This window comes from Anopheles marshallii, chromosome 2, assembly GCF_943734725.1.
Source record: "Anopheles marshallii chromosome 2, idAnoMarsDA_429_01, whole genome shotgun sequence".
Classification (NCBI taxonomy): Eukaryota; Metazoa; Arthropoda; class Insecta; order Diptera; family Culicidae; genus Anopheles; species Anopheles marshallii.
Window position 1 is genome coordinate 11,583,097 of NC_071326.1, and position 14,998 is coordinate 11,598,094.

Genomic DNA, 14,998 nt, shown 5'->3' on the forward strand with positions numbered 1-14,998 from the left:
TTTACAGATCCGATTCTCGATTTGAGATATTCTGAAAGTATGTTCTATGCTATTCCTGCCTCGTCTGGAAATATGCAAACATTGATAAAGCACTTACCGATAACAAGTGGCCACTAGAAAGATTTTCGTCACAGCAAAACGTTGACAGAAGGCGAGTAATCGCTAGCACAGTCCAACAACCCCCCAAATAAACTGTGTTTATGCTCACGCAATGCTTCTATTATTCCTGCCCCACAAGCATATGATGTTCTCGCGAGCCAATTGTTCTGACGTTGGAAAGGAAAAAAGATAAAATAACAAGATTCATGCCCAAATGCGTAGATGCGCAGGCTGGACATTGGGTGCCATTTGACAAATGGGTAACCAAAGTGAATTGTCATCTTACAAAAAGGAAAACGCATACATTTTCCATTTATAGATGTTACAGGTACTACTTACTTTTATAGTGACTTTTGTTTTGATATGGACAATAATGTCCATTGAAAATACGCCATCAGTTCACGAATAAAATTGCGGAAGGTCGGCAAAAAAAAAAACTCTAACCATGTGTCAAATTGCTTACATTGGTCCAGCCTGCTCTACATCAAACTCATTTGCCATGGCACTTGTTGTTTTAGCTTTTTTCATTCCAATGTCAGAACTAATCTGCTCGGTAACATCATATGCTTGGTGGAGAGTAATAATATGAGTGTTGCGTGAGCATAAACATAGTTTTTATTTGTTGGTTTCGTTAGTAGTTTGCTGCACCTGCTGTCAAAGTTTTGTCCCCCTGTGTCTGTACAGCGTTGGCAATTTGTTACCTGTTAGCGCCAGCGGGATCTCATAAATAGCTACACCAAACCGAGCAATCGCTCTGTGCTAAGCTACCTGAATGTGAAATACGGGGATCAATCGCAATGCCGTCGTTAAGTTGGCGACTCACAGCAACAGTGATCTTTATCGGTGAACTGCAATAGTGTCTGCTTCCTGGTTGTTTTAATGTAATTTTGGGTTGAAAACACCAGCAACACCCAGCACCCGGGATAGAAGAGTTGCGACAGCTATGTTTATTGGTTCTGTGATCATTTCCCTCGTTTAATGCGTGGCAGTGCGTTTTTATGCTTTGTAAAGAATAGTGCATACATGCTTTGCTTCCACTGTGGGCGGTGAGGTACGTGTACAGGCGGCAAGCCCATCATCTTCTATGTGCAATACAGTGTAATAAAAAAAAACATTCGAGACAGAGGCATCTTCGTGTGGATCAGCAATAGACGGTCGAGAGCAACACATTAATCTCTCATTTAGCAGCGACAGTGCCGGCATTAGTCGCAAAATTATCGTCCAAAGGTACCACCGACAGCAAAGAAAGTGCAACAAGAGGTGCCGCAACGCAACAGAACGGTGAGTAAATCTATTTATTCCTAATATAGTAAACAATAACAAACCGTCTCGGGGATGAGTGGAAGCAGCGCTAGCTTGGATGCAATTTCGGAGCATTCTTTCGCTGGCCATTAGATGCCACGTTTCCATCGCAACGGGTCTATTCAGATATTTTCCAAACCGTACACATCATTAGGCATGCGTTCCAAAAGATAGATGAAAAATGCATTTAAGGAATTGTTGGGGGTGCAAGTGGTACACTCTTAAAGCTCAAGCTTTTCTCAACAGTTCTCTTCGGTTGATTATTATACGGTTCTGGTGTGCGTTTTTCTGTTTTTTCTAAACACAAATATTGCATCTCCTCACATGTCCACCTTTCCTCTCTACCTAACAGACGGCGACGTCATCCGGTGGGTCGTTTGGTGTCGTCATTGCGTTAACGATTTATTTTTGTCGGCCGCAACTACCAAGATGTGGCATGCTAAGTGATTTGCAGCTGTATTTGGTACACTTTTTTTTGGTAGCGTTTTTTAACCCAACAACAATAGGCAAACAATTCGTTCCTTAGCCACTATCTTTATCCAAAAATCTTCAGACATCGAGTTTCTTTCTGTAGATCCTAAAAATAGGATAATGATCGTTAGTCGGAACAGAGTTTAGTAGTTCGACATTTATAAGTTTTGCTGCTAGTTTAATTTTTTGTGTAATACTACACTTTGAAACACCGGGAACCTGGGAAGAAATCTTGTGATGAGGCTTATACCCGTGAATGCCATTATTTCCCTTACTTACAATGATTCGTAAAGCGAAATTTGGGACACTATACTATGCTATATATATGATGAAATTCGTGCAGGATATTTTTTAAAGTTTATCATATTGACCAATGTACAGTCGAAAACTGTTTTTGGGGGCAAATCTAATATTATTTTGCGTTGACTTCCTATAGTTGCTTCTTTTCCACCGACAGCATGAAAGAAAATGTTACATTGTTTGCGATCTCCCGGACGGTTTTACAATGCGGACAAACAACAACAATGTGCCGGATAGCAGCGGCGGTGAGGTGAATGTGGAATTAGAGCGAGCCTGAGCGAAAAACGAAAGTGAAACTTTTGATCTTTCACGACAGCACAGATGAAGACGATCGAGCGCACAACGATCGAGGTTCTCCTCTTTGCTAATGAACCCCACCGATCGTTGGTCTGTGATAGTGTTTTCCAATGGCGTTAGCGTTGTGGTCGTGGAAGAAGTGAACCCTCAACGCTGTCGGTGGTTGCTGTTGGCGTAACAAAGTCTTGTGCGCGGTTCACAAGCAGCGTGCGAAAGTCTCGCATCAACCGATTTGGAAACAATCGACAAACAAAAGAAACGAGAAACATTGCGCCACGCGTAAGGGAAGGTTTGCTTTTTGATCATTTGCAAGTGATCTTTCCGTAAATATCGTTTATGGCATATACTCTTGCGCGCAAATATGGCTATGGAGTATTTCCATTAATGAAATATTAAGTTTGAAACACCTGTTGCCTTACCGACTGACAGTGTATCGGGGTGACAGGGTTGATAGAAATCATAACGGAACGGAGCATTCGCGCCAACTTCCGTTAAGAAGCGATGGAATCTAACGGTAGACAAAGACAGCTGATCGAACGTTCTCCAAGTGAGTAAGCAACCGAAGAAATGTAATTTGAAATGAAACACCAAAAACAATCTCAACAGGCAGGTAAATCGGAGAAAGAGACAGACAGAGGGCAAACATCAAGACCTAAACAGCTACCACCTCGTTTATACCACGGGCAAACCGCGGGTTTGTGGTTTCGAACAGCGGCAGCAACATCGTGGATTATATAAAACTCTCTCCACTTTCTAAATTTTCTTTCTCTACGAAATGCACTGGGTTGGTTGGTAGGGGCTGGGACGCATGGTGGAGGGTGGAGAAGAAGAAGTTAAACTGGCCGCGCAAAACATAAGACATTGGCGGTGGCAAAGCCCTGGCCTGGAGCATGCCATGACGGTGGGTTTGCTGCAGTGGGAAATAAGGGCCCACGATACACACACCGGACCAGTCCGGAGAGGCACGAGCGAGAGCTTTACACCGCATGCAGCGTGCAGGAATACGCGGGGTGGTGTGAAAATGCGGGCACGACTGTGAAAAGGTGCACTCACACTACTACTCCGCACCCCAGTGGACGATTTGGTTGGATGGGAATTAAAAGGGCATTATTCTACGACACACAGCACTGTGCACTATTATTATCTATATTCGAGGCTTCACTTCGAAGCCATCAAACGGCATGCGATTGGGTGTGTGAGACCTCTCGCTTTGATTGGGTTTGTTTAATGGCTTATTTCAAATATGACTTCAATTAGGGATTTCACTATTAATTAGAGCTATGCGAGGACAACGCGACAGAATTGTAGATTATGTTGTAGATAAAGATTCGTAAAAGGAACTTTAAAACACCTTGTTAAGGGCTCACCTTTAACTACGAAGCCTTCCAAAACGAAAGACTTAAACGATGGTACCAGCAACGAAACTTTCGTAGCATTCTGATAAAATGTTGTTCGGAGATCGAATGTTTTGCGCTATTTCTCTAACCTTTTACATCCGGTTCGATATGTCTTTTTGTGTTGTTATTTAGGTTCATTCGTTGGTATCAACTGTATGAGAAGTTACATTCACTATCGCTTTAAAATAGTACAATATTCATGTGGAAAACTTCCTTCGATAGCAAACAAAAAATACACGCAGTTTGTAAACGCTTTGAAAACTGTGTGTAAATAATATAACTTTTTTTTTTTACTTCTATATGATAGCTGATTCATTTGCTAAAGGTGTACGTGCTACCAAGACGCACACACTCGTACAGAGGCTTGTGAGCTCCGATCATCCGGTGATGGTTTATGTAAACATTAGATACGTTGTGCGTAATACTTTGCTCGCCTTCCCTTCGATCTTGGCCCACCCCAACTACTGCAAACGGTGGTGGTATGATCAGAGAGTGATACGACTACTAGCGAACTACTAGCACCGTGTGTGCGTGTGTGTGTGTGTGTATGGCTTGTCTGTAAACAATGGGGAATTTCGGTTCCATAGCGAATCGCTTTTTAAAAAGTTGCTCCACGATCTTGATCACCAATACTGTGCGAAGGTTTGTGAGGATCGCTCCTCACATGTCGTCTAGTTGATGAGCATAAAGTTGAGCGGCAGAGACATTATGAGCTCATTGCTCGAGTATTCCATGGACCCTTTAGTAGGTTTACAGGAACATTTGTCGACGATGCAAACTTTTATTGAAAAATTTGGCTAACATAAATGTCTATTATCAATAATACATATTGGCCATAAAAATATGATGTTAAATATCCAAAGTTTCAACCACACTGAGCTAAGAGCACATTGTTTGCAACAGTGAGCTACGGCTCAACGTCTTACTACAGCAAAGGGAAAGCATAGCAATACCGAGCTTTTACGAAGCCGCGCGTGTTCGGGGCCTCTCTTCATCTGTTGGCTTTCTGCTTCGTGGCGATCGACGACGACGACGGCGACGATTGCGATGATCATCGCAGCTACATCCGCAAACGCGGAACCCCGCTCTGGAAAACGGCCTCGCGGACAACGACGTCATAGTGGTCGGATCTGCGATCCGGGTCGGTCGTGTAGTTTCACAGATTCGCAATATTTTACTGCTCTGATCCCGTGTGAAACCCCGTGGGGGAAGTTCGTTCGTTCAGCTGTCGGTGTGTCGGTAGTTGTTGTTGTTGTATGCGCTGCTGTGTATACGCGCGCGTGTGTGCGTGCACGTGTTAGTGCCTTGAGTCGCTTTACTCCGCAACGAAAACGGAACATGCGCGATCAATGTGCCTTGCGACTGAAAGTAGTTTCACTATCGATGTGAAAGCACTCGTCCTCTCTGACCTGCTCGATGGTGGAATGCGCTCGTTGCTGGATTTCTACATCGATCGTAGTTTTGTGTCTTGAAAGTGTTTAACTTCTGTAGTTGCAAGAATTCCGTGTTGATCATCATGGTGAATTTGAAAGAATCGAATGAATATTTGAAGATGATAATTATGCGTTTTTACACTGGTGACAATCTTGGTTTCATGTTTTAAGTGTAGTGAATGAAGTGCTACTGCAAAATGCGATCATTATTTGAAGATCGTTCCGATCGTTATAATAAATCCGTTCGAATTTTCGTACAGCAACGATTGTAAAGCTGATTGCTGAGCCTTAGTGAATCGATCAATATCGGCCAGTCTCTATAAGACGGTGCTACAGCATGTCGGACTCTGGCAATGTTAAAGTCTAAAAAAAAATGGAGCAGTAACAACGGTGACTAACTTTAAAGCGGAACCCCAGCATTGAAGAGAAAGGGTTACGAAATGCAATTGAGATTTGATTTCACACCTCCCAGCACCTCCGATGGGGCCAGTGAGTGAAAGGCACCTCAACTCATATCGTGGCTATGACATCACTAATGTGTGAAAACTAAATCTCCTGTTAAATGGTATGGTGAAGATTGAAAGTGATCGGTACAATAATAGTACAACAATACAGCAATCTGTTTTGATGCAAACAAGTGTGATCAGTTCCGTTAAAAGTTTATGTTGGAATTGGAAGAAGAAATCGTTGCATTGGCTTAAGCTATTCTACCGTGGCGTTTTGGTGTGATTTACCAGTAGCTTGAGTTGATTTTTGTTTTTGATATAATTGCTTACAGTATCCTTCTGCGCACACATGTAAGGTGGGGTAGGGGTTTTGAAAACCGTTTTCATTTGCATAAACTCTACACGAGTGCCCCTTGTCCGTGTGGCCGTGCCCGGTAGCAAATGAATGGAAGCAAATGTGTCCTGAAAGCAAAACACGACGTTGTCCGTTGCCGTTCCGTCGTCATCGCGCGCAGCAATGTGAAATCGAGTGAGAACTACCTGGCCGTTTCCCGTTAGCAGCGTTTCATTGCCGCTCGTATCGATGTTTCGATGCCCAGCGAAACCGCAACACGATCTTTACGCATGTGAACACCATACCACTTATTTTAGTCAACTTCACGCCAGACGCAACAGTGACAGCGCGCTAGAAAACGAATGTAACGCGAAGGCAGCGCGTGGAGAAAAGAAAAACTATAATCGTTAAACGGTACCCCCCCCCGGCCAAGCTGGAGAGTGAGGCGTTGTGTGGACAAGAATATAAATTGAATTGAAGCCTTTTTTGGGGATTTTTTTTTGTTGTGCCGAAAAGTGCCCAAATCCAGCAGCCTTCATGAACGAATCCGGTATCGTTACGGAGCGGAAGGGAGTAGAGGATAAAATGGATGACAATGAAAATTACATCGAGGTAAAATTGATACACACACACAAAAGGGCAAACATGTAATTTATTACTAAGCATCATTAAACCGTTTGCTTACTGCATCACTTTTGTATTAATATGTACATATATTTTTTTTTTGCTTTTCACTTTCAGTGTTCGAAGATGAACTTTTCACAGTTCACGAATCCATTCGCTGGACCGAATCAGTTTACCGCCGGAAAGTTTCCCCAGAATCTTACCACGACAGCATCGAATGGACAGGTGAGCGAGCGTACGGTGCTGTATGTTAACGGATCTTACTCGGTTTAATTAAACAACGGCGAATGTAAATTTTATCGCATTATGCTTGTTACCATGACCCGGTACTGCCGCTGACATGATGATGATGATGATGATGATGCAAAAGGTCTGAGAAACTTGCTGCTTAAGACGTTTGAACTGCCAGCGCTCGAGAACAAAGAATTGGTGGCACACCACATTCACACACACACACACACACACACACACACACGAAGGGCTTATGATGCGATCAAGTGTTAAACGTGACTTCTAACTAGCGAAGGAAAGATTTGTTCTTTTTTTGTGTGTGCAGTTTCCCATCATCTTAAAACACGGCAGCGCACGGCGTACCGTGGCTACATTTGAAGGGTGACTTCAACGCCAGACATAAATCGCAAGCGAGAAACCCCCTGGCACAACAGATTTGCGTGATGTTGTGGATGCCGAGTGCCATACGTGCGTACATGCTGCTTGTAGAAGTTAGGTTGGATGGATTGATTTAAATGCAACCATTCAAGGTTTATTGGGGAAACATTAACCAACGGATGGAGGAATTGTGTGAAGGTTGCCCCAGAGTCGCTGAAGAGCGTAAAGATGTAGCTGATGCACGGAAAATTTTAGCAAACAAAGTTGCTATCAAATGTGCTTTCTTATTAAGAGAAAACAGTTCGTATTAGAACATATAGTATTTGACAAGAATATTCTTTCTATTTAAAAATACTAAGCCGTTCGTTTTATACAGGAAATAGTATACTTCTGTCGCTCTTTCTCTTATTACGACCTTTATATAAGGCAAAATATTTGTCTGCATTGAGTTCATCCAGTCGAAGAGAAGGACAAGAAATAACTTTCATTTTTATTTGAACTCCACTCAAACAACTCGTGGGTCTCTCTCGTGGGAAAGAGAGTAATTCTTTTTGCTTTCCTTTCCTCTCAAACTAAATAGTAAAAGTAGATCTTCCTACACAGCTAGATGTTTGAACAGCCCGAAGCGTCATAATGACTGAATAAAATATTTCCTATAAACCTTCTTTGCGAAGACAGCTTTTAGATAAAGTTATAATTTAGGCAGTGAATTTAGACAATTTTTTTTTTTTTGGCAAACTAAAACAATTTTCTTTGTTTATGAAACAATCTTCAATTATGCGCCATCATGATCACGTGCAATAAATGCAACAACTAGCAGTATAAATTTATACGATCGGCCACCGCACAACCAGATAGCGGGAAGTGACTCCCCGGGGGGTGGCTAAACATCACATAAACTGGTTGTTGAGATTGAATTGCATTGGCCCGCAATAAACTTTGGCAGCGTTGTGCTCTTTTGCGCCCAACGGTATTGGTTGGTTTTGCCCACTCCGGCGGTGGTTACATTACACATTTGCCCATTTCCTTTCAGGTTCCTGTTCGTTCCGGTCTATCTTTTACTCTTTGCCCCCTCCCCCCACCAACCGCCTTTGCTACCGCTGTGCGAGCGTCCGCTTAAAGTTCATTCCACGAATGAGAGAGAAAACTTTCACTTTTACTCAACTTTTTGTCGAGCCCCCCGTATCGACAATGTGCTGGGGCGCACGACCGGGCCTAGCGAACGAACGTCGTGCTTGCTTGCCGTCATGCTATGGATGTGGGAACGATCTGCGACAGCAGCAGGGTAGCCGAAACGGAAACAATGCGGAAAGCACCAAACCAAAACCGTGGTTTGAAAAGATCGTGGCGCACTTGGGGCACTATCGGATGAATTCATTTTCATCGTGATGGAAATCTTAAGGATTTAGGTTTGCCTGCCTGGTGGTGCTCTTTATGCCGAGCGCACCTTCGCTAGAAAGCCTTCTCCAGTGCGCTTCCAGTGCTGACGCAGGCATCGGTACAGACCGCTGAGCAAATGGTGACTTTTGGGGCACAAGCATTGAAAGTGAATGTCATTTGACTTGCGAGTCTCGTGTGGATACACATCCGCTTCGGCACTTCGGAATTGATGCACTTTGACCTTATGAAGCAAGTTGAAAAACTGGCTTGGGAAACGACATTTTAATTGCACCAACAACGATGGTGTTCGATGCATGGTCGAAGGAAGGAACACCATCGTTAGAAGACACACCACCCGTTTGTTACACATTTGCTAATCGTTTTGACCATTATTTTTAGGTTCTGGGATTGGTGTCTGGAAGCGAGGGAGCCATGCAGTTCCTAAGGCCTGTGGAGGGAACGGCCGTTAGTGCGGCTTCAGCAATGTTCCATCAGCAACAGTCGCAGCATGGACAGGTCGTCACAACTGCCGGTATGCCGCACCCATCAATGGCATCTCCCGCCTACATCACACTCCCAATCACGATGCCCGGTGCGAAACCGGGTGACGCACAGCAAACCGTCCAGATTCAGGTGTTAAACCCAAACCCGCTACCGTCGCAAATGGCCGGATCCGGTGCGGCCGGACAGACGGGCCAAACCGGTACAGCGCAATCGGGAACGACACCGAAGTTTCAAATGGGTCAAATGCAGATACCCATCCAGGGATTTCAACAGGGCACAACGGTGCTTACGGTAGCGTACAGTCCCCAGGACGAAGAAGTCCTGCACAACCAAGGCCTGCCGGAGGGTATGACAATAGTGGCCGCACTGCAACCCCAAGACTTGCAGCTACTCGCGTCCCAAAACCCTGGCTCCACTACGATACTGCAACAGCACCAGCAACAGCAGTCCGGTCTCTCCTCGAACAACACATCATCATCGGGCGGCGTGAAGATCGATAGCGAAAATCCGCCCCCTTTACGGCAGATTAAGCAAGAATCTCCCGCCATCTGGAATCAACCGACGCTCGTACCGACTTCGATGCATTCGACCAGCAATATCATAGAAATGGTGCAGCAACAGCAGCAGCAGCATCAACTACACCACCTTCACCAGCAGCAACAGCAGCAACAGCAGTCGCGCCCTCCGCAAAATCTCAACCTGCAGCCATACTTAAAGTTTAACAACAATAACAACGGCACAAACCCAGCGATGACGACCATCATGAACGGTAGCCACGTGCTGCAGCAGCTGGTGCTACCGACCGGGGTGACGATAGCACCCGGTATCATCAAGCAGGAAGTGACGGATGATCATTCGAACGAAAACACCCAGTTCGGTCCGGCGGACAGTACGGGCCAGGGAGAGAATGGAACCGATGGCTCGCCGGATGCTCGCAGCGTGCCGGGCATTAATGGGCGAGACCACGAAAACGAAGCTGGTGAGAATGGGGATGGTACTGGTGCGGGTGGCAACGGGACCACACCCAGCGGGAAAGCTCGAAAGAAGCGCAAGTACAAAACGAAACCACCGAAGCCGAAGCGACAGAAACCGGGCCAGGTACACATCGCCACCGCCATCGACGGGACGGTACTGTTCTGCTGTCCCGAATGTCACATGGCCTACCCGGAGAAGGAATGTCTCGAGCAGCATCTGGTGGTGCACAAGATCGAGCGACGGTTCATATGTGATATCTGCGGTGCTGGGCTGAAGCGCAAGGAGCACCTGGAACGGCACAAGCTCGGTCACAACCCCGAGCGGCCGTTCATATGCAACGTGTGTGAGAAAGGTTTCAAACGAAAGGAACATCTCAACTTGCACTACGTCATACACAGCGGTGTTAAGACGGAGGTAAGCTCATCGGAACGTATCATTTCTCGAGCTGTGGCTAATCTCGTTTATTCTCGCCTTATTCTCATCTCTCTCCGCTAGATCTGTAACGATTGTGGGAAAGGTTTCTACAGGAAGGATCATCTCCGGAAGCATATAAAGTCGCACCTTACCAAGCGACTGAAGGAGGAAAAGGCATCCAATCGCAATAACAATAACAATAATAATAATAATAATAGAAACACAACCAATGGTGCTAACACCACGACAACGACCATCGCCAACGGTGCGCCAAGCACGTCGATAGCTTCGTTACCGACGGGCATCCCTTCCGGATTGACAATAACGACTGCCAGTGGGAGCATGCAGAGTGGCACAGGAGATAGTGTAGATGCGACGGCTGTTGGTCAATCGGTCGTAGCACAGCAGAACTCATCGACCCAAAATCTATTACAAAGTGCAATAAGTCTACCGCAAGGTGTAACGATACACGTAAGTATTTCCACCTGATTGTGGGTTGCACAACGTAACGTATCGATCGTACTAAACGAAACTTCGCTGCTTGCCCAGGTACCTACCGCGGATAATCAAACGCTTCCGGTCCAGATCTCCTTACCTCATCTGGTAGCACAGCAACAGACGGATACCGATGGCAGCACCAGGACGGTTCTCGTGTCCAATTCGCCAGAAAACTTGAACCATCTGCACAGTACGATCAGCACGACCACAACTACCACCAGCTCGTCCTCGTCCACACCTGCATCGACCGCATTATAATGACACCCGGGCACTAGCAGGACGTCACTCTGCACGACGCCTGTCTGCCTTTCGGTGTTGTATAAAGCGCTGCTCTCACTAGCTTCCCTCGCGAAAGGGACGCTTGGGTTGTGGTAATGCAGCTGTGGCGGTTACGCAGAAATACTCTCCTAATCGTACGGACCGGAATCTTGGACCTCTGGAATCGCAGAGGTTAGAAAGTGGCATTTGTTTTGTTTGCTTCCTTCGGATGGTTTGCGTCTGTTATCGTTCGTTAAAAAGCTCACATTTGCAAAGTTGTTCATGCGCTGTTAGATGATTTGTTTTGCTCATCCTCGTTGATCGTACGTGGAGACGTTGTGCTTCGCTCTACTGTTCGTCTGTTGCATTATTCGTTAAACGATAGGTTTGCTATTTTATGTTAAAACGTACATATTTTTTAAAAAGTATTTAACAGATTACCAACTTTTAGCACTGCGGAGACTCATAAGTATATTTATTTTAACGCAAAACGCACACATCACACAGTGTGTCGTCCGATCGTTCGCCCGACACACACTCCCAACCATCCATCAAACGGTTAGATACCCCCAAAGGATTGATTCGTTTCGCAGATTTGTTGGGGGGGCCGTTGGTAGTTTTCCCATTTGTTTTTATTGTAATTATGTGTTTTTTTTAACTTATTCACCCGTATCGTAACGCATGACGATGCGCTCTATTCCCAGGCCCGGTTGTTAAGGGTGCGTGATAACGAGTGTGCAGGATTGTTTGACGAATGGTATCGAGCAGTATGGGGCACTGGTATCGAAACACTGGGAGCAGTTGAAATGAAAAATGGGTGCCTCTGGTTGAGAGCAGCGCCAGGGAATCGTTAAATACTCTTTCCAGTTTTTACTTTTATACGTTTATTTGTTTTCTTCTTCTCCGAAGTAAACCCCGCACAATAAGGAAACAGTTTTGTACAATGAGACATTGTATATACGCGTGTATGAAAAGATGAGTATAGAGATGATTTCATAAAAAGAGATGAAAATAAAAAGAAGTATTATATTTTGATAACATGTTTGGTGTATTTGTGTTTCTGCCATTACAATTAGAAATACGAAGAGCGAGCGTACGCTAGATAAAACTCCATTTTTTTCACACAACTTCTCAGCAACGGAGCATTGACGTGCTTCAGATCGGTCCCGTCCGTTTTAATCTGATTCGTTTTAAGTTTATGGCTTTCTTCAACTTTTTTATCTGCATTTTTCAGCGCCCGTTTAGCATTGCTCAATAGTGTACGTATGTCGGACAAGGCTGAAAGAAGGAATAATCTTCTATACTTTTCACCACATCCTTTCGGGCCCATGAACAACGTTTGTACGTCCGTTTTCAGTACACCCAAAGTTTCGTTATCCGTCGGGAGCTGTTCATTGCAGCACTCACTGACCACGGAAGTTACGGCCATCAGTTCTGAGTCGAAGATGCCACTCTTCTTAAGATTAACGCATATTCCCAGCATACAGTCGACTGTTTCTAGTGCATCTTCATGAATATCTCCCAGGAAGTACCGATACACGAATGAATATGCCGCTAGCACATTGGCAATGTTATGTCGCACCGTTGGCGAAGGTGCATCTTGTAGGATGTCCGATAGCTTAGCGATGTTGGTCGATATTTTTGGACAATCTTCAAACATCTTTTGCTCCTGCTCTGATGGTTCTTCGGCCGCCTGAACTAAATCCACTCTGTACTCCTTCGCCCACCAAATGTTTGGATCGGGCAGCATTTTCGCAATATCTCCATTCTCGAGAAACCGTTGAAACTCTTCCTTTTCACCATCGGTTAATCGATCCCACACTTCTGCTGCATTGTCCAAATTGATTCCCTTCAGTCTGTTTGCCAGCTCTACCTCCTGTGCTTCGTCATCCGAATCGAGCTGTTGGTCTGCATCTTCAACGTCGGATGCGGCCTCGGTTGATGATGATTCTTCGTCCTGCATTGAATCCATTTGTTCTACTCGCTGCAGTATTTCCAACATAGTTTTGCTAGATTGCGCAGCCTTAGCATCAGCTTTCCGTAGTGCTAACTCCTGTACCACATTCTCGCGGTAAAAGCCTTCCGAACATTCCACATGTTGCTGTGCTTTGTAGCACTGAACGGAACAGTACATCATGTTGCATCTTGGGCAGTTATATTTTGCTTCTTTGGTGCCACAGCTGCAAAGAAAGAAATTAAAACGCACCTTAGCAAATCAGGCAGAATGCTGTCGATAAATAAAACGTACATTTTGCAAACCTGCTCATTCATTGTAACTGCAACTATGCTTGAATTAGGGAAGTAGGAGACACGTTTGTATTGTGATAGAAAATGTTATGTTGACAGCATTGGGGTTTTTCCTAGATTGTAAACAAATTCCTGATCGAGTTACACAACCTTCTTTTTTATGTTTCCATTATGTGGATCTCTTCAAACTAGAATGACTCTTCCATTCCATTTTCCATATTCCTTCCTTCACAACATATATTTTCCTTTATTTGCTATGTCTTCTTAAAGTTTTTATAATTACTGCAGATTCACAACGAAAAGAAACTGCGATATATTTGCGAATTATTTTCAGTCCTAATTGATTGATTCTAGTTTAGCTCATTGATATCATCTGCGTGCTCAAACTATGAATTTTATTCGCATTTTCCGATAGCTGCCGTGCCGGACTCGATTGCCGCTTATTGAACGGCTGCGATCTTGGCAATTCGTTTTTGACGATGAACATTTAATCGATTTTATAAAGATGAGATGGATTCTCGCTATGCCATTTGCACTCAACTGTCAAAAGGAGTTCCGACAAATGTCTTCCATCTGTGAGCGCACCTTCTCTTTACGCGGCTCTCATCATAGTAGTCGATGAAAGCCTATGTTCATCGAAGATCGATTTTAAAGTGGCAAATTTTCACAGCACGGCAGGCACGCGCCTCGTTGTTCCAGAAGTATTGCATGGTTACAAGTGTGATTTCATTTAATTCTAGTGAAAACTGTGCAAAAACTACTCCCAGCTACAGGTAAGTTAAGTAGAGCGTGTTAGATAGGGCGAAACGATGTGTTCGGAAGCGCAATTCTGTTCTGAAAAAAGTGCAATCGAGTGACTCAACGCCTGTAGAAAAGGAAGAAGAGCAAGATGCGAAAAGAAGGAAACGTAGCCGCGCGATGAAATGCGATGTGTTTCGTTAAATCCCCCAGTGGGTTTGACGTTTTTCGTTGAAAATTATGGACGATTTCGATGTTATTAATTTCGTAAATTTACGCACGTAGTGATCCGTGAATAGGTGAATCGTTATAACATGTAGGTGTAAAATGTGTCAGTTTAATTATTGCTAGAATGTGTCCTTGGTAACGCAAATGTTCCATTGAATTAATTTTCATAGAAATGACAATACCCCTTGAAGTGAGATTGTACTGTTTTCCTGCTTTAAAAGTACGCAACTTTGATTAATTACGTTGCAGAGTTATTGGAGCTCTAAACCGGTCGCTCGGTTGTTAATTTTAGGTACGCTTATAGTGATATGAGGTAACACTCGCTGTCGTTCTGTTAATAACTGAACATGTTAACTATAACGTGTAAGTGTAAACTGAGTGATTGGCTAAAGACGAATCAAATTCATTTACACAGAAAAAAAAACTGTACTGTGTTTTGAAAAA

General features: G+C 44.3%; 2 protein-coding genes across 2 annotated transcripts; one reads left to right on the plus strand and one right to left on the minus strand.

Moving 5' to 3' along the window:
• The first annotated feature begins 6,616 nt into the window (after positions 1 to 6,616).
• LOC128708326 (transcription factor Sp1-like) lies at positions 6,617 to 11,341 on the plus strand. The gene is made up of 5 exons (XM_053803300.1): positions 6,617 to 6,691; positions 6,821 to 6,928; positions 9,092 to 10,585; positions 10,667 to 11,056; positions 11,135 to 11,341. The coding sequence occupies exons 1-5, from the start codon at positions 6,617 to 6,619 to the stop codon at positions 11,339 to 11,341; spliced, it is 2,274 nt and encodes a 757-aa protein (XP_053659275.1).
• A 1,072-nt stretch (positions 11,342 to 12,413) lies between these two features.
• On the minus strand, positions 12,414 to 13,612 carry LOC128710131 (zinc finger HIT domain-containing protein 2). Its single transcript, XM_053805173.1, has 2 exons — positions 13,590 to 13,612; positions 12,414 to 13,521 (listed from the first exon to the last, which is right to left on the minus strand). Exons 1-2 carry the CDS (start codon positions 13,610 to 13,612, stop codon positions 12,414 to 12,416), a joined length of 1,131 nt encoding a protein of 376 aa, XP_053661148.1.
• Positions 13,613 to 14,998: the final 1,386 nt, after the last annotated feature.

Bases quoted from the DNA above. Each gene is read 5' to 3' on its own strand.
- LOC128710131 (XM_053805173.1), bottom strand. From the start codon at position 13,612: ATGAATGAGCAGGTTTGCAAAAT. The intron at 13,522-13,589 runs GTACGTTTTATT...CTTTCTTTGCAG, and splicing joins AATGAGCAGGTTTGCAAAAT to CTGTGGCACCAAAGAAGCAA.
- LOC128708326 (XM_053803300.1), top strand. From the start codon at position 6,617: ATGAACGAATCCGGTATCGTTACGGAGCGGAAGGGAGTAGAGGATAAA. The intron at 6,692-6,820 runs GTAAAATTGATA...TTTCACTTTCAG, and splicing joins ACAATGAAAATTACATCGAG to TGTTCGAAGATGAACTTTTC. The intron at 11,057-11,134 runs GTAAGTATTTCC...CTGCTTGCCCAG, and splicing joins CGCAAGGTGTAACGATACAC to GTACCTACCGCGGATAATCA.